The following is a 20,447-nucleotide window of genomic DNA, read 5'->3' as shown; positions in this document are numbered from 1 at the left end:
TGGACACCTGCAGTCACAATTAACCCCTGAATTGCAGATTGGCATCCCTTCCACCAGGCACAGTCGGGTTAACCCTTGCTGTGCTGGATGCAAGAGGTCTTTAATTCTTGCACAGACGTAATGTTGGAGGGAGAGTTAACCTTGAATTAACCCATGTATTGCTGGTGACTGACTAGTGGCAGTTAACCCATGCCGTCCGGTGTTTGGCTCCTCCCTCCAGTTAACCCCGCCGGTCCCGGCTCTCATCCCCTAGTGCAGGGGTCCCCAACTCCAGTCCTCAAGGCCCACCAACAGGTCATGTTTTCAGGATTTCCTTTGCATTGCACAGGTGATGCAATTATTACCTGGGCAAGACTAAGGAAATCCTGAAAACATGACATGTTGGTGGGCCTTGAGGACTGGAGTTGGGGACCCCTGCCCTAGTGGGCGACGGGTAACCCCTGCAGTCCCGGAGGAGGATGAGTTAACCCCTCGGTGTCGGGACGGCGCGGAGCGGGACACGTTCTCATCAGAGTCTTCCACAGAGTGGCAAACATAGCCCCGCCCCGTCCCATCAGCACCCAATCCTCGCGGAGCTCCGCCCCCTCCGCGGACGCTGATTGGCTGCGGCGTGGTGTCGGCGGTGTGTGTGGCCGCTCAGCGCTCCGGGCTCCGGCACTCACTCTGAGGTAGCGGCGGCGGCTGCAGCTTCTTCCCGGCCGGGAGCCCGAGCATGGCCGTGTCCGCGCCTCCTCCTCCAGTGCTGAGCCCGGCGGAGTCTCCGCTGCTGGGCGCGTACAGCCCGGCTCCCGGCAGTGGCGGCAGCGAGTGCCGGATGGTGGAGGTGCACGGGGTGCGGGTGGCGTCCTTCGTGCTGGACGGGCAGGAGCTCATCTGTCTGCCGCAGGTGTTCGAGCTCTTCCTGAAGCACCTGGTGGGCGGGCTGCACACGGTCTACACCAAGCTGAAGCGGCTGGACATCACCCCGGTGGTGTGCACGGTGGAGCAGGTGCGGGTGCTGCGGGGGCTGGGGGCCATCCAGCCGGGGGTCAACCGCTGCAAGCTCATCACCCGCCGGGACTTCGAGACGCTGTACCAGGACTGCACCAACGCCAGGTCAGAGCCCTACACTATGTGTGCCCCCAAAATGTGCCCCATAATGTGTCCTGTACCGCGACTGCACCAACGCCAGGTCAGAGCCCTACACTATGTGTGCCCCCAAAATGTGCCCCATAATGTGTCCTGTACCAGGTCAGAGCCCGACCCCGTGTGTGCCCCCAAAATGTGCCCCAAGTGTGCCCCATAATGTGTCTGTACAGGACTGCACCAACGCCAGGTCAGAGCCCGACATGTGTGTGCCCCCAAGTGTGCCCTATGTCTGCCCCATAATGTGTCCTGTACCGGGACTGCACCAACGCCAGGTCAGAGCCCTACACTATGTGTGCCCCCAAAATGTGCCCCATAATGTGTCCTGTACCGCGACTGCACCAATGCCAGGTCAGAGCCCGACCCCGTGTGTGCCCCCAAAATGTGCCCTATGTGTGCCCCAAAATGTGTCCTGTACCGGGACTGCACCAACGCCAGGTCAGAGCCCGACATGTGTGTGTGCCCCCAAAATGTGCCCTATGTGTGCCCCCAAAATGTGTCCTGTACAGGACTGCACCAACGCCAGGTCAGAGCCCGACCCCGTGTGTGCCCCCAAAATGTGCCCCCAAGTGTGCCCCATAATGTGTCTGTACAGGACTGCACCAATGCCAGGTCAGAGCCCGACCCCGTGTGTGCCCCCAAAATGTGCCCCCAAGTGTGCCCCATAATGTGTCTGTACAGGACTGCACCAACGCCAGGTCAGAGCCCGACATGTGTGTGCCCCCAAGTGTGCCCTATGTCTGCCCCATAATGTGTCCTGTACCGGGACTGCACCAACGCCAGGTCAGAGCCCGACCCCGTGTGTGCCCCCAAAATGTGCCCCATAATGTGTCCTGTACCGGGACTGCACCAACGCCAGGTCAGAGCCCGACCCAGTGTGTGCCCCCGAAATGTGCCCCCAAGTGTGCCCCATAATGTGTCTGTACAGGACTGCACCAACGCCAGGTCAGAGCCCGACATGTGTGTGCCCCCAAGTGTGCCCTATGTGTGCCCTATGTGTGCCCTATGTGTGCCCTATGTGTGCCCCATAATGTGTCCTGTACCGGGACTGCACCAACGCCAGGTCAGAGCCCGACCCCGTGTGTGCCCCCAAAATGTGCCCCAAGTGTGCCCCATAATGTGTCCTGTACCGGGACTGCACCAACGCCAGGTCAGAGCCCGACGTGTGTGCCCCCAAAATGTGCCCTATGTGTGCCCCCAAAATGTGTCCTGTACAGGACTGCACCAACGCCAGGTCAGAGCCCGACCCCGTGTGTGCCCCCCAAATGTGCCCCATAATGTGTCCTGTACCGGGACTGCACCAACGCCAGGTCAGAGCCCGACCCAGTGTGTGCCCCCGAAATGTGCCCCCAAGTGTGCCCCATAATGTGTCTGTACAGGACTGCACCAACGCCAGGTCAGAGCCCGACCCCGTGTGTGCCCCATAATGTGTGCCCTATGTGTCCTGTACAGGACTGCACCAACGCCAGGTCAGAGCCCGACCCCGTGTGTGCCCCCAAAATGTGCCCTATGTGTGCCCCATAATGTGTCCTGTACCGCGACTGCACCAACGCCAGGTCAGAGCCCGACATGTGTGTGTGCCCCCAAAATGTGCCCCATAATGTGTGCCCTATGTGTCCTGTACAGGACTGCACCAACGCCAGGTCAGAGCCCGACCCCGTGTGTGCCCCCAAAATGTGCCCCATAATGTGTCCCCAAGTGTGCCCTATGTGTCCTGTACAGGACTGCACCAACGCCAGGTCAGAGCCCGACCCCGTGTGTGCCCCCAAAATGTGCCCCCAAGTGTGCCCTATGTGTCCTGTACAGGACTGCACCAACGCCAGGTCAGAGCCCGACCCCGTGTGTGCCCCCGAAATGTGCCCCCAAGTGTGCCCTATAATGTGTCCTGTACAGGACTGCACCAACGCCAGGTCAGAGCCCGACACCGTGTGTGCCCCCAAAATGTGCCCCCAAGTGTGCCCCATAATGTGTCCTGTACCAGGACTGCACCAACGCCAGGTCAGAGCCCGACCCCGTGTGTGCCCCCAAAATGTGCCCTATGTGTGCCCCATAATGTGTCCTGTACCGGGACTGCACCAACGCCAGGTCAGAGCCCGACACGGTGTGCCCCGAAAATGTGCCCTATGTGTGCCCCATAATGTGTCTGTACCAGGACTGCAACGCCAGGTCAGAGCCCGACACCGTGTGTGCCCCCAAGTGTGCCCTATGTGTGCCCCATAATGTGTCCTGTACCGGGACTGCACCAACGCCAGGTCAGAGCCTGACACCGTGTGTGTGCCCCGAAATGCGCCCCTATGTGTGCCCCTTAATGTGTCCTGTACCGGGACTGCACCAACGCCAGGTCAGAGCCCGACACCGTGTGTGCTCCCAAAATGTGCCCCCAAGTGTACCCTATGTGTGCCCCATAATGTGTCTGTACCAGGACTGCACCAACGCCAGGTCAGAGCCCGACATCGTGTGTGCCCCGAAATGTACCCTGTGTACTCTATATGTGCCCTATGTGTGCCCCGTAATGTGCCCTGTACCAGGACTGCACCAACGCCAGGTCAGAGCCCAACACTGTGTGCCCCCCAAATGTGCCCTATGTGTGCCCCATAATGTGTCTGTACCAGGACTGCACCAACGCCAGGTCAGAGCACGACATGTGTGCCCCATAATGTGCCCTGTACCAGGACTGCACCAACGCCAGGTCAGAGCCCAACACCGTGTGTTCCCTGAAATGTGCCAACATGTGCTGTGCCCCCAAATGTACCAAGTATGCTCTGTGTGCCCCGAAATGTACCCTGAAATGCGCCATGTATAACCGATATGTGTCCCAACACCAGATCAGAGCCCGACGCCATGTGTGCCCTGAAATGTGCCAAGTATGCCCTGTGTGTGTACTGACGTGTGCGGTGCCCCAAAATGTACCAAGTATGCTCTATGTGCCCCAAAATGTGTCCTGTACCAGGACTGCACCAATGTCAGGTCAGTGCCCGACGCCATATGTGCACTGAAATGTGCCAAGTATGCCCTATTTGTGTCCCGAAATGTGCCCTGATATGTACCAAATATACCCTGATATGTCATGTGTACCCTCGGTGTGCCGACATGTACGGTGCCCCCAAATGTACCAAGTATGCCCCATATGTGTCCTGTACCGGGACTGCACCAACGCCAGGTCAGATCCCGATGCCATGTGTGCCCTTAAATGTACCAAGTGTGCTCTTTGTGCCATGTATACCCTCTTTGGGCCGACGTGCTGTGCCCCAAAATGTACCAAGTATGCTCTGTGTGCCCTGAAATGTTCTAAGTATGCCCCATAATGTGTCCCATACCAGACTGCACCAACGCCAGGTCAGAGCCCGGTGCCATGTGTGCCCTATATGTGCCCCTTAATGTAACAAGTGTGCCATGTATACCGTATGTGTTCTATGTCCCATAATGTGTCCTGAGATGTACCATGTATACCCTATATGTGCCCCATAATGTATCCTGTACCAGGACTGCACTGACACCTTGTGTGCCCCATAATGTGCCTCGAAATGTGCCATGTATACCCTAGATGTGCTGTACCTCATAATGTGCCATTTACTTTATACGTGCCCCATAATGTGTACTGCACCAACACCAGGTCAGCTCAACACCACGTATGCCCTATATGTGCCTCATAGTATTCCCTGACATGTTCTATTCCCCATTATACAGTAAAGGAGTGTGCCCCATAATGTACCATGTGTGGCCTGCCAGATATTGTGCCTCAAAATCTACCATGTATACCCTGTATGTGCCCCAACATGTGCTGTGCCCCATTATTCAGGACAGGAATGTGTCCCATAATGTGTCCTGTGTCAGAACTGCACCAACACCGGGACGGAGACTGACACCATGTATGCTCCATAATGTGCCCTGACATGTGCTGCCCCATAATGTACCGTGTGTGCCCATGATGTGTCCTGTATCAGGACTCCTCCAATGCCAGGTCAGAGCCTGACACCATGTGCTGTGCGCCATAATGTGTGCTGACATGTGCTGTGCCCCATAATGTGCCCTGTGTTTCATAATGTGCCCAATAATGTACCTTGTGTGCCCCAAAATGTGTGACTTGTTCCAGTACTGCACCAACACCTGGTCAGAGCTGGACATGTGCTGTGCCCCATCATACAGTACAGTAGTGTGTCCCATACTTTGTCCCATAATAGATGTGCACCAAAGCTAGGCCAGAGCTCTAATTATGTGCTGCGCCCCGTTGTGCAGTGCGGGAGTGTGCGCCCCGTTGTGCAGTGCGGGAGTGTGCGCCCCGTTGTGCAGTGCGGGAGTGTGCGCCCCGTTGTGCAGTGCGGGAGTGTGCGCCCCGTTGTGCAGTGCGGGAGTGTGCGCCCCGTTGTGCAGTGCGGGAGTGTGCGCCCCGTTGTGCAGTGCGGGAGTGTGCGCCCCGTTGTGCAGTGCGGGAGTGTGCGCCCCGTTGTGCAGTGCGGGAGTGTGCGCCCCGTTGTGCAGTGCGGGAGTGTGCGCCCCGTTGTGCAGTGCCTCATACCATATTATATAGTACAGGACTGCCCCAACACCTGGTCTGAGCCTGTTCCTTATGGTTGCCCCATACATGCCCTATTTAGTACAGGAGTGTCTCATACTTTGCCCCATAACTGGACTGCACAAACAGCAGGTCAGAGCCTGAAGTCTCCCTCATGTCTGCCCCATAATATGCCCTCTATGTGCTCTGTGCCTCTTATCCCCTTATAATACTACCCTAATGCCAGGTCAGACCTCAAAATATGTCACAGCCCAATAATGTTCTCTGTGCCTCTTTCTATAGTACAGGAGCGTTCCCTATACTGTGCCCCATCATAGGACTACGCCGGCGTCAGGTCAGACCCCAAAATGTGTCCTGTGCCTCATTCTGTAAAACTACTGTAGTTCTCCTGATTGTGCCTCCTGATGCCTCCTCCTGTGCAGCATGTCCGCGTTTGCCTAATAATGTTTTGTCCTGTGCCTCACGTCTCATTACAGGTTTTACATTGTGCATGTTACCTGCAGTCCTATGTAACACCCCAGATAAAAGGGCTGTGCCTCTTTAACACATCAGTTTACTTCACCGCGTCTGATATACAGTGATCGTGTCGCATGTCTGCTCTCTAAATGCCGACAACTTCCCTTTACGTCGCCTCGTTCATTCCTACGTCTTCACCCCCTCTGGGCTGTGCCTCACACCTTATACCTGTGGATGGGTTGAAATATGCTGAGAGTTGTAGTTGTCTAACAGGTAGAGATCAATGCCCTGAACTATCCTGTTTACATATTGAGCCCACCCTCCTAATAATATGTGCCCCCCACTTACTGTTTACTGTGCCTCGTGTAGATATGAATAGTAATGCTGTGCCTCATCCTCTTATTGTACTTATTGATGAGTTTTCCCACAGTGTCTGCTTCTCCAGTCCGGAGACTGGAATCCGCAGGTGTAAAACGCAGGTGGAATCTGCAGTAAATCCGCAACGTGTGCACATACCCTTACTCCCTGTGTTCTGTGCCTAAAGTGCATCCTGAGCCCCAGGGAAGTGGAAAGTGGATGATGTTTGTAAATAGATAAAAAAAAGTTACAAAGTAAAAGACAACACAAAGCAGAGAGGGCTAAAAAGTATTATTTTCCACTCTGGAACAGATGTAGTAGATGTTACCTGCAGTTCTATGTAACACCACAGAAAACATAGACATTTTCAGTGGTGTTACGTAGGACTGCAGGTAGGTAGGATTTCCATGCATTTTATAGATCTGGAGCAGTAGAACTGATGAGATGTTTAGTTTTGTGACGATGTGGAGTGGAGATGATGATTTACAAGTTTGGTGTAATTTGGGTAATTGCTTTGCGAGCAGTTTTCTCACCACAATGCATTGTATTCTGGACCCTTTTTGTGGGCAGGATGTATTCTCCTGAGGGCTGTTATCAGGACTGCGCTGTGGACGGTTCCGCTTGTTTCTGCCTGTGGACTCCATATGCATCATCACATGTAATAACACATGTACGTGTGCGGCGTGTAAACTTCTGCGTTGCGCAGTCACTGTCCTCATCGCTGACATTAGGCTCCGAGTTCTGTGTGTTCCTGTTTGTGGTGCCTTTTCTGTACTCTGTGTACACCTGCAGCCTGGATATCCGGATATACATACCCATACATGAGGTATACGCTGCTGTGTGCACGCTCCCCCGACAGCTGTGGATTAGTCACTTGCTTTACTTTAATTGTATCTTATATGTTCGGTGTGCACTTTGTAACTGTTTTGTGCACTTTAGGAACACTAAATGTTGTGTACTGTATGCGCTGCCTGTCTGGTAAATATCTGTTATCTGAAATGTACTAGCAGGTTACAGTGTACGCAGTATGTTATGTGATCGCTGATTATAGGAAATGTAAGTTTATGTATGGTGTGTGGTGTCTATCGTGTCCTGTATACTGCTAATACCAAATGTCCTCTATACTATAGGTGCCGCTCTTCTGTAATACTATTTTTTTTTGTAAGTTTATGCATGTATATAGATGTGTATGTACGATATATATATATATATATATATATATATATATATATATATATATATATATATATATATATATATATTTATTAGAATTTTTTGTTAAATTATAGCAAATGTACCTTACTATATTCATTATGTCCACCTGGTGCGGTGACTTCTGGTGTTCCTGATTGTCATATTTGTATATACTGTATTGTATAACTACCAACATATGCTGGCAGCAATCTATATACCCACAGATACAGAGGCAAAGCTGGTTTCCAATGTCAGGTGGATATGCAGATGTAGCATAGCGTGGAATGTGATTTGACACAACAAATAATGAATTATTGTATCTTTGGCTAAGGTGTTGCATAGCACTGCAGGTGAACTCTACTACATTATCTGTACTCAGACATCACTGTGTTATCTGTGGTGTTACATAGGACTGCAGATGACCCCTACTTCATTATCTGTACTCCGTTATCATGCTGCTCTAATGCTGAAACTTCCAATAGCATCTTCAGCTCAAGTTCTCCTGTAACTTCCAGATCTGCACACTTGAAGGCTCAGTCTTGTTTGCGGTGAGTATCTGGTGTGACGCTTCGCACGGTGCTGTGCTATTCATGGTAAACCTTTGCAGAATAGATGTCTCAATAGAGCCGGGTGTTTGTAATTTCTGTGTGGTAAAGATAACCCTCTCGCCACCGCTGTGCTACATCACTGCTCTGTATGCTGTGTATCTGCATGTGTCACATGTACAGCGGCACTGACTTTGTCATTTAATATACACTTTGGTGGTGTATTGTAGTGTAATAACTGTCAGCTGCAGTCCTATGTAACACCACAGTGATAACTCTGAATACAGATAATGTAGTAGATGTCACCTGCAGTCCTATGTAACAGCACAGAAAACAGTGATAACTCTGAATACAGATAATGTAGTAGATGACACCTGCAGTCCTATGTAACACCACAGATAACACAGTGATAACTCTCGGAGTACAGATAATGTAGTAGATGTCACCAGCAGTCCCATGTAACACCACAGAAAACATGATGGTGGAATTTTTTTGGTGCAACTGATGTTGGCGTGTGCTCTTGTTGGTGCTTTTAGCAGGATTCTTGTCACTGTTAGGACTTTTCTTTCTCCTTTGATTGATGCTCTCGGCTTGTATGATTATTCTCATCGTTATGGCTCTGTGTTTAGGGCCCGGGCCCCTGTACTTGGTTTTTGTCACTATCAGTCTTTTCCCATGTTATCAGCATGATTGCACAGATTGTTGTGCACTGGGGTCTGAGGATAATATAAATGATTCGTCAGGAAGACTAGAATTTCCTGGAGCAGAACAATATTGTATCATACAATTATTAGGTTCTGTAGAAGGACGTAGATCTGGGGATTTATTATGATGGAATATAGGCTGAACTGGATGGACAAATGTCTTTTTTCGGCCTTACTAACTATGTTACTATGTTACTAGAAATGTTTGGTGCCCCTCCTGACCCCCGTACTGCCGGCCTCCAGTCATTCTTCAGCCGCTCCCCTCCAACTTCAAGGGACAATGCTGGAATGTGGGAATCTGGGTCAGCAGGGGACGTGGCCGCAGACCTCTGTTTATGCACTTGGCATCTTTTCTGCATTTCATTTCCAGAAACTAAAATCAAAGCCCCAATTAAAATAATAAATATAAACTATTTCATGAAAAAAGATACATGAACAGATTTTGGGGGGGATTTTTTATATGACTGTGATCATCTGGCACAGATCAATGACAGATTTTAGGGATTTTATTATTTATATTTTTGTGTCGAAATGTATCTGCTTACTCATTTGTAAAATCTTAAGAAATATAAACCTAAATATGTCCTCAGCCGTTACCGGAGATTACAATGTATCATATGTAGGAAGTGTATATGAAGCCAAATGAAGGAGTGCTACAGAGTGTACTGCCCCCGAAAAATGCAGATCACCAGATCCAGTGGTGCACCTCTTGTGGGGGTCATTGCACCATGTCAGGAAGGGATCTAATGAGATCTGCCGTGCCATATAACCTGTGCAATCCAGACACCGCTAATCCCTCAGTTTGTAGCAATATTTCAGTACCGGTGACTGGTATCGGTCCGGTGTAGCAGTGATTGTCTAGACTGGATGCAATTGGGACAAATCTTCAGCTCTTACATAGGACAAGTTTTTAGCTTCTGGGTGTCGCCAAAATAAAATTGTAAAGTTGTTCAGAAATTTGCAAAACTTTTCAGTGGTCACTCATTGAAGTCCTGATTTTTCCCTAGTCTGGAGCGACGGCGTCCAGTGTAATTACCGTATGTATATTTTAATTGACGATATGATGTCCGGAACCTGAAATTGTTCGGCACTTAACACGTTTTCCCATTGGCTCGTCCACCAGATTTACTTGTCCGGAGAGATTTTATGTGACGGAGCTGATTAAGGAACACAGACTCGTAGAAATTAATTGGCTCCGTAAATAAAGTCAATATTTTATTCCACCAACGGTCCAGACACGGAGCCAAGAGCCGAGTAATAACTCTGCGCCACCGATCGGGCCAGAATCCTAATCACTGGTTGGCAAATATGTGCAGTCCTGGACCTGGGGGCGGTTATTGTAGTGTTTTTTTTATTGCTATACAACGGTCAGAATCTGTTCACACTTTGAAACATTTATCGCAAAGATTATATGGAAACATCCTGACTTTACGTAATGAGTTTTGCATGGGGGAAAAAAAATCTTAAATTTCCCAAAAATATTTTTTGGGGTGTTGATTTCTGTTCATGTTAGGAAAACTTTAAAAAGTCAACGTAAAGATTTTTTAATTTATATTTTTCTATACAATTGATTTTTTTTTTAATTACTTTTTGCTGCGGATGTGTTCACATCGGAGGACAAGTACGAACCAGGAGAAATTAATGGGGTATAAAAGGATTACCGTAACGGTGTTGCTGAGATGAGTCTCGTTACACCAAAGTGTCGCCCCCCCCTCGGCCACCCTGCTCCGTGCGACCCCCGCTGATGAGCCGCTCCATGTCCTTTACTGCTCCTCATTCTCCCCTGGTTACTCTAGACTTTCCCTCCAGACTTTCATTTGATACATTTTTCTTTTGCTTTTGTATTTTTTATATATTTAACTTTTTGTATCTATTTTTGTTTTTGCATAATTTTATTTTATTTTTTTTTCCTTCCCAGCTTATTCCTTGACTATGTAGCGGTGCGGATATATTCATGTGACTTACTGCTTAGTAACAGGGGACACATCTGGTGGGTGACAGCTCTGGATCTCTGCTCTTTTGGGTCATAAATGCTAAATGGTTTTGTCGCCTGTATGAACCGGCCGGCCCCGCCCCGTTGTCCATGCACCTTGCGTCTGACATCTTTTCATTTATCACTGTCTCTTTATGGGGGGCCCCCACCTCCATGTTTACATTGCTGCTGCTGCTGGCCGGACCCTATTGGAGGCTCGCACACATCGCCGCTCCGCTCCTGTTGCATATTCAGTAGTGTTATTCACCAAGCCTCTTTATTTATTTTTTTTTCCCCATCTCCTTTCTTCTCCTTTTCTTCCTTTTTCGCAGCGCCCGGGACCTGTACAAATCTGTGTCGCTTCAAATCAAGCCCCTTCTGCTTAGATAACATAATGTTTAGTCGCTTTTCGCTCCAGAAAGGGGATACGCAGCATTTACACCCAATAAGGCTGATTGTGGCAGCGCATGCAAATGCTGTTTTGATTTATCTCTCTTTGCACTTTTTTTCCATTTGAATTGATCCTGCATTAATTTTGCGGCGCGGCTGTGTGAGGCTGCAGATGTTGCCCTGTGTTTAATAAATCAATGAGACAGATCTGAATGAATCACTTCACATAGATTCTGCCTCCTGGTTTGATGTCTGCAAGTTATTCTTAGCTTGTTATCATGACAGATGCATTAATGTCCTATACACTGTCAGCAATCAGCAGAGAGGCTGGAGACGTTTAAAGCAACAGCGGCAGAAAAACAAAAATAAAAATACAAATGTTGAAAGAAATCCCTTTGTCAAGTTCGGACTGGTGCCTTGTGAAAGATACGTTGTATTGATACCTAGAAACAAAATGGATCAAATCCCAAATGTTCACTTTCTTCCTTTTTATAAACTTTTTCTTCCAATTAAAAATAATTGGTAAAAAGTTTAAAAATGCATAAAAAACAAACAAAAAAACCAATATCAAAGCTTCATGATCACATCTAAACCAGCAATATGTTGCATTTTTTTGCATTTGCGTTAAATGTGGCAGAATGAACCTGAGCTGAGCATTTTTTTTTTTTTGCAACAATGTTAACCCTATAGGATTTGCAATCTGGAGAATTCTGTTATGTAGCTGCTGCTCTGGTGTTGGCCACATAAGTAACTGGTACCGTAGATAGAAAAAATGTATCTGCTGTCTGGAAAGTTGTCTCACAACCCTCTCATTACCGCTGCCACTGGCATTGGCAACCGGCTTTTTTAACGCCCCTTTATGCTGTAATAGGGATAGGATACTTGCCGTTTGGGGTTCCAGTAAAGTTGGGTGACACCACAATAAGAACTGGAGGAGTAACAGATTTGTCATCCAAGTAAAGCTTGTGTTTTTTGTTGTTGTTGTTGTTGTTGTTGAGCTTTACTATAAATTCATCCACATTTTTTCCTCCCAAGTAGATAAATGTATCAATAATTATAGCTGGGATCACAGGGTCAAGGGAACGCGCCTCATGTGGATCCTGATCCCACAATCCAGGGTTTAGTATTGAACAAGTCATTATTTGCAAAAGGAAAAAGAGGAAAAATCAATAGTAAAATCATGAGTTTAGTGAAGCATTTTTCACATTAACATTTGACTGTAATGAAAGTGACAGCGGCGGATAATGAACGATTATGGCGTTTGGTAAATGTCACCTATCAATCTCGCGGTATGCGGAGGGGAGGAGCAGGGACGAGGGGAAGCAGCTGCTGCGGGGAAGATTTGTAGAATCTCTGCCTTTTTATTAAACTCTTACAACCTGACGGAGACGAGTCTGAAGACGGACGGTCATAAAGATATGAAGAATCAATCAGCGCTGGCGGATACGTCACATATACAGGAGAGCGATCCGTGCCCTGAACCGCGGCATTGTGACTGATCCAGAACACGCCTGCTGTTACTTCTTACATTTTTCAACTGTTCATTGATTATTAATTTAAAAAAAAAAAAACATTTAAGGATAAAATGGCGACAGAAGTGTTGTGAGCAGTGTAGCCAAAATCTGGGCATCATCCATGTTATCGCTATCATCAGCATCATCATCTTCATTATCGCTATCATTATCATCATCGTTCTCGCGCTCTTCTTACAGTTCATTACACTTTATATTATTTACATTAAGTTAAGCTATAAAACTATTCAGGATGTATCCGGGCGAGGACTGGTCACTACCGTAAGGACAGATCCTCAGGGCTTCGCAGCGACTTTTGTCACAGGATTATAATCTGTGGCTATTGGTCTGTGACTTGCTGTTACCCTGCAATGAGAACAGATGTAGGGGGCAATGTACTTGTTAGTTGCATATAATATGCGACACCCCTTAGACTAAAAAAGACGCGGCGACAAACTGTAACTTTGAATCTGATGGTTTTCTGTTGTGTTGCGACTTCACACCGCCGGGACACAAAGGTGCAAATGTTTCCAAATACCATGTAATCCATTTTCTGTCTTGTTTCAAGTAGCATGTAATTCGCTTTGCTGCTTCAAAAAAGAAAAAACAAAAACAAACAAAAACTCATGGCACTGAAACAGAAGTGTCTTATTTTCACAGAGGAGCTGCACTTATTTTTGGAGGCTTAGGACGCGCACACTCGCCAGGCTGACGCAAAAATCGCACGATCAGCATTTAACTCTGTTCTAAAAGAGTCTGTTGCGGTTTGCGACCAAGAATCCAGCATCATTGAATAATAATAATAATTATTTATATAGAGCCAACATATTCCGCAGCACTTGCCTCACATCACAGCCATGTGCAGTAATGCAATAATTATATGCAGTGTAATTGCCATCTTAATGTTGCATGTCCAAAGTTTGTGTGGCCCTAGAGCAACGCTCAGAAGACGACCCGTTTTGGAGATGACTTTCTATTATAGTGCTTGGATTTTAGATCTTATTAATGATAGTGTGTCCTGTAGGAATAAGGGGATCCTTAGAATCGTCTTCCTTGTGGGGGCCTCTGAACCCTCTGACCTGGCTGTGCATCCTCCATGATAGATTTGTCGCCCTTCTCTACATCCACTCTGTATAGGGTTCATCTGTCTCTTGCACTTTCTGAGGACAGAATCTTCCTTCTCATGGCTGAAGGTATAAAGCGTGTAACAATGTAACGTATTACGTTACAGGAGATTACAGTAGAGAACGATGAATGATTAATGGGCTGTACAGAAGAGCGCGTCTATTCACTAAAGATCCCAGCAGATCAGGCAGCTCGGCTGTCGCAGCGCCATTACCAATGACCCCAATAACCGACGGCGGGGAGATCAGCGTCTCCCGTGATGAGCGGTGCCTAGTAGTGAACAGCAGCACCGCCAAATGTGTGCGAAATGCCTCCTAAACCAGGACATACCCCAACTCCCATCATCCACTCCTGTTGTTTGCATACTGAGGATCCTGTTCCCATTGCTTTTAATTTTCAGATTTTCTCTGAGATTGACTCGTCTTCCTCTTTTGGGCCATAGAGACCTCCACAAATCTTTAAACAAAAGCGCCCGTAACCCCCGCCCTCCCTCCTGCCTTCCCGTGGCTCAGACGTGGTACAAAGTGTTTTGACGTTCGCTTATTGCTCCCCGGTGTTGATTTATGACCTGCATTGTTTTAATTAATAGAAATGTGAGGTTTGTTTAAGCCTGCGGTTCCTGGCAGATTAAATATTAGACACATACATCCAATTTGTATTTCTCTCCAAGTTCCACATAGTAATCGCTGCTTCCCTACAACGGCGCCGAGTCGCTTATCTCATGTGGCTTAAAGGGAGACGACACCTGAAATCTCTGATGATAAAGATTGGGAATAAATGTATCAAAGCAGCTCCGTAAACCATCAATGCTTCAGAGATCTGCCCTAAACCGCACAGGAGCCACATGTAACATAGTAAATTTACTGACCTTAACATATGTATTATTCTTAATGACCCTGAGGCCAATGATCGGCTGCAGCTGTAAAGCGGGGTATATAGGCGATGGCGTCTGCGGCCATTGTAAACAGAACCGTGGGATGTCTGGGAGGAACAGGTGAGTATATACTAAATTATTTTACATGAATTTTAACAGGGAGAAGCTTTTTCATCATCTCAGTCAATCTTTATATTTAATTTCAGTAAATGTATAATATACACTGTTCAAAAAAATAAAGGGAACACTAAAATACCACGTCGTAGAGATCACTGAATGAAATATTCCAGTTGCAAATTTGTATTCACTGCGTAGTGGAATGTGTTAAGAAGAATAAAACATAACCTTTATCAATGTAAATCAAAATTAATATCCCATGAAGCTCTAGATTTGGAATGATACCCAAAATCAAAGTGGAAAATCAAATTACAGGCTGATTCAACTTCAGTGGAAATGCCTTGTGACAAGGAAAAGATGCTCAGTAGTGTGTGGCCTCCACGTGCCTGTATGACCTCCCTACAACGCCTGGGCATGCTCCTGATGAGGTGGCAGATGGTCTCCTGAGGGATCTCCTTCCAGACCTGGACTAAACCATCCGCCAACTCCTGGACAGTCTGTGGGGCAACGTGACGTTGGTGGATGGTGCGAGACATGATGTCCCAGATGTGTTCAATCGGATTCAGGTCTGGGGAGCGGGCGGGCCAGTCCAGAGCTTCAATGCCTTCATCTTGCAAGAACTGCTGACACTCCAGCCACATGAGGTCTGACATTGTCCTGCATTAGGAGGAACCCAGGGCCAACCGTACCAGCATATGGTCTCACAAGGGGTCTGAGGATCTCATCTCGGTACCTAATGGCAGTCGGGCTACCTCTGGTGAGCACATGGAGGGCTGTGCGGCCCTCCAAAGAAATGCCACCCCACACCATTACTGACCCACTGCCAAACCGGTCATGCTGAAGGATGTTGCAGGCAGCAGATCACTCACTACGGCCTTTCCAGACTCTGTCACGTCTGTCACATGTGGTCAGTGTGAACCTGCTTTCATCTGTGAAGAGCACAGGGCGCCAGTGGCGAATTTGCCAATCCTGGTGTTCTGTGGCAAATGCCAAGCGTCCGGCACGGTGTTGGGCTGTGAGCACAACCCCCATCTGTGGACGTCGGGCACTCAGACCATCCTCATGGAGTCGGCTTCTAACCGTTTGTGCAGACACGTACACATTTGTGGCCTGCTGGAGGTCATTTTGCAGGGCTCTGGCAGTGCTCCTCCTGTTCCTCCTTGCACAAAGGCTGAGGCAGTGTTCCTGCTGCTGGGTTGTTGCCCTCCTACTGCCCCCTCCTTGTCTCCTGGTGTACTGGCCTGTCTCCTGGTAGCGCCTCCATCCTCTGGACACTACGCTGACAGACACAGCTTCTTGCCACAGCTCGCATTGATGTGCCATCCTGGATGAGCTGCACTACCTGAGCCACTTGTGTGGGTTGTAGAGTCCGTCTCATGCTACCACGTGTGTGAAAGCACAACCAACATTCAAAAGTGACCAAAACATCAGCCAGAAAGCATTGGTACTGAGATGTGGTCTGTGGTCCCCACCTGCAGAACCTCTCCTTTTATAGAGGGTGTCTTGATAATCGCCAATAATTTCCATCTGTTGTCTATTCTATTTGCACAACAGTATGTGAAATTGATTGTCAATCAGTGTTGCTTCCTAAGCGGACAGTCTGATTTCACAGAAATTTGATTTACTTGGACTTATATTCTGTTAAGTGTTCCCTTTATTTTTTTTGAGCAGTGTATATACAGTGTGTATGCAGCTGGAGAAAGGAGGAAACCATTTTAAATGTTACCTTATCAGATTATTTCTAATCTTCTTATTCTTTCTTTTCTGCCCAGAGTTATGATGTGATTTTTCTGAGCAGTGTATATATTACTGCCCCTATGTACAAGGATATAACTACTATAATACTGCTCCTATGTACAAGAATATAACTACTATAATACTGCTCCTATGTACAAGAATATAACTACTATAATACTGCTCCTGTGTGCAAGAATATAACTACTATAATACTGCTCCTATGTACAAGAATATAAGTACTATAATACTGCTCCTATGTACAAGAATATAACTACTGTAATACTGACCCTATGTACAAGAATATAACTACTATAATACTGCTCCTATGTACAAGGATATAACTACTATAATACTGCTCCTATGTACAAGAATATAACTACTATAATACTGCTCCTATGTACAAGGATATAACTACTATAATACTGCTCCTATGTACAAGAATATAACTACTATAATACTGCTCCTATGTACAAGAATATAACTACTATAATACTGCTCCTATGTACAAGAATATAACTACTATAATACTGCTCCTATGTACAAGAATATAACTACTATAATACTGCCCCTATGTACAAGAATATAACTACTATAATACTGCTCCTATGTACAAGGATATAACTACTATAATACTGCTCCTGTGTACAAGAATATAACTACTATAATACTGCTCCTATGTACAAGGATATAACTACTATAATACTGCCCCTATGTACAAGAATATAACTACTATAATACTGCCCCTATGTACAAGAATATAACTACTATAATACTGCCCCTATGTACAAGAATCTAACTACTATAATACTGCTCCTGTGTACAAGAATATAACTACTATAATACTGCCCCTATGTACAAGAATATAACTACGGTACTATAATACTGCCCCTATATACAAGAATATAACTACTATAATACTGCCCTTATGTACAAGAATATAACTACTATAATACTGTTCCTATGTACAAGAATATAATTACTATAATACTGCCCCTATGTACAAGGATATAACTACTATAATACTGCTCCTATGTGCAAGGATATAACTACTACAATGCCGACCTGCAAAGAAGTAATTACACCACTCGACCGCTATATGGTCACTTAACCATGTACATTATTTTCTGGATTCTGCGCATCCTCTCTGGTGCACAGAACTTGCGCTCCGTCTCGTTTCACATATGACCTGTAGTTTTTATCTGCGGTTTATTAAGTGATTTTCTATTGTTTTCCAGGAGGTGAAGGTGATTGGTGCGGCTGCGTGCGATCGGGCGTCGGGAGACTGATATCGGGTATCTGCGCTGAGGTTATCTTCTTGCCATGTGACAGGTTGAGAAAGCGCAGAGGGGAAAAAATCGTATTGATTGGTCTCTGTATTAAAGTTTGAGATCCGCAGCAGAGGCCTGAGCCGCGCGCCTCGTTTTATGATTTTCTCAGCTGCCATTGATCTCTCCATTTTATTGCATTCATTATTTATTAAAAGAATTTGCAAGCTAAACATAACGTTAAGCCGCTCGGCACACGGGGACCGCACTTAGGAAATTGAATGGAAATTGCATTAGAGGTGAACATCTGTGCTGTCTTTTCCACTGCTGCTGTTTATGGGTCTGTATAAAAGTTGTATTGGATTAACAGGGAGCCCTAAAGTGGAAACAAAATATGTCCGCTCCCGGTAAACCATTCCACATGTGCGATCGTATCGGGCCTGTGATTGCTTTTGTAATATTTTTTTTTAATATGTATATTTTTTTTTTTTTGTAATATCGTTTTATCATTCTACCTCCCAATATTTATATTGAAAACTCACACAAAGGTATGTGCCATAAAGGAGATCGGTTCTCCATTCACAGACCTCTAGGTGAGCAGATATGAATGAGCGCGGCTGCGGTATAAAGCACAGCGAGCAGCAGAATGACACCCTCAGGTAGCGTCTTGTATAAAGTGAACGTTCGCTTGAAGGTTTGGTATTGGATCAGTCACAGCTGCCCCCCACTAATTCCTAAACCAATGGGTTAAGTGCCCCCAAACCCTTCAGATATGAATCCTCTATTAAAGGGCACAAATCTACAAAGATCCCATGTTACTCAAGAAATAACTTGTATTATTGTAACATAACATTCTAGAACTTTTTTTGTAAGAATTTTGGAGTGAAACTACAGGAAATGTAGCAAATCTTCTTGTGTTGGTTTTGAATTGACACAAGATGTTGAGACTCTTTTTGGCCCAGAATAATGAAGACCGGCGTTCTGTACACGTTCCTAAATGCGGGGTGTTCAGATAAATGAATGTAGCTCCTCTTAAAGGGGCGTGTTCCTTACCAGAAATGTTACTGCAGTTGAAGACGAGAGTAACTTTTCTTCTGTAACTCCACGGAATCTGTTGCACGGGGCTGCCAGCTTCTCCCGCTTGTTTCACAGAGGCTCTACAAAACAGACAAACGCCAAGTCCCCACATTTTTTTTTTTTTTTTTTAAATGTGACATTTGAAGGTGTTTCATGCCAGAGTTATGATGTAATCGCCGTGATAAATAAGGACCTTGGTGCTTTTATGTCAGTCCCAGATAGCTTGTAACGACGTGGGCAGAAGATAGACTGGTGAACAGAACGCTGATGATAATGAATCGAGGTCTTTGGGTTTCAGCTCTTCATCAGATTAATGTTCACACTTTGCGGATTTTGCTGCGGATTTGACCGCTGCGGATCTGCAGCAGTTTCCCATGAGTTTACAGTACAATGTAAACCAATGGGAAACAAAAAACGCTGTGCACATGCTGCGGAAAAAACCGGGCGGAAACGCAGCGGATTACATTCCGCAGCATGTCACTTCTTTTCTGCGGATTTTCACCTGCTCCAATAGGAAAATGCAGATGAAAATCCGCATAAGAAACCGCAGTAAAAACCGCGACGGGTTTTCACTGCGGATTTTGGAATTCCGCTGCGGAATCTACAAAGTGTGCACATAGCCTAAGACATCTGACAGCAAAGGATTTGCTACTATGTTTCCAGTTGATGACAATCCGCAGTGAACACTTTGGCATCACATCTGTTTTCTGTTCTGATTGTTTGTTACATTTTATCACCTTTGATACAAGATGTATCAGAGCGGGTACAATGTAGCCGGCCCCTGTCTAATGAGATTGGCCAGACTGGACACATGTGTAGATATGTTCAGCTTTGTGTTAGGACATGACCGCACTTTGCTTCTAGTTGTTTATTGCTTTTTCTCATTGACTCGATGCAGAAATCTTGAATTTTATTAAACTCTGCACCTCTAGTAATTATTTTGGCTCTTGTTTTGGGTCCAGACTTTGTGCTGCTGATCGCTTCTTGTATATGGGACCTACAGACCCCGTATCATCCTGTATGGTGACCCCGGTGGCGCACACATCTCGCCGGAGGAGGCTCCTCGTCTATTGATTAGTGATGTTTTGTAAGCATCTATATTTCATGCCGGGCAGGAGGTATCTAAGCTACGGCCTCCGCCAGTTGTTGTGTCCTGCTGCCTGAATGAGGCATAAATAATTTACGTGACACCGATGGGAATTAGGAGTTCCTCGTCAATCTTTAATAGACGGACACTTGAAAAGTAGATTAAAAATTGCAGCAGCAAATGTGCGACCGTCTCCCCAAATACAGCGGCAGCCGAGCAGAGAAATCCCCCCCCCCCCCCGGTAGGATGTTATAGTTTATCAGATATATAGGAATTAGAGGAGGAAATGAAGCTGTAATGACCGGGGGTCCAGCTGAGCACGGTGGGAGTTGTGATTCGAAGACTGCTGGATTGCAGTAAGCTGCATATATTGTATACATGCATCTGTATGATGTGCA

The 20,447-nt window shown here is 46.5% G+C and overlaps 1 protein-coding gene across 3 annotated transcripts in view; it reads left to right on the top strand.

Annotated features, from left to right (window-relative positions):
* The first annotated feature begins 656 nt into the window (after positions 1–656).
* Positions 657–20,447, top strand: part of DACH2 (dachshund family transcription factor 2) — a 446,534-nt gene continuing 426,743 nt past the window's right edge. For 2 of the 3 annotated variants that reach the window (XM_069746107.1, XM_069746106.1), the window contains exon 1: positions 667–1,095. In XM_069746107.1, coding sequence (XP_069602208.1) covers positions 713–1,095 — 383 coding nt within the window. In that variant the 5' untranslated portion in view covers positions 667–712. Of the gene's footprint in view, positions 1,096–20,447 lie in introns of all 3 variants that reach the window. The other variant, XM_069746105.1, reaches the window with a different exon arrangement.

The sequence above is a fragment of the Ranitomeya imitator genome, chromosome 2, assembly GCF_032444005.1.
Source record: "Ranitomeya imitator isolate aRanImi1 chromosome 2, aRanImi1.pri, whole genome shotgun sequence".
Lineage (NCBI taxonomy): Eukaryota > Metazoa > Chordata > Amphibia > Anura > Dendrobatidae > Ranitomeya > Ranitomeya imitator.
Note: the sequence above shows the minus strand (reverse complement) of the source record. Positions and strands in the feature narration are given on the sequence as shown.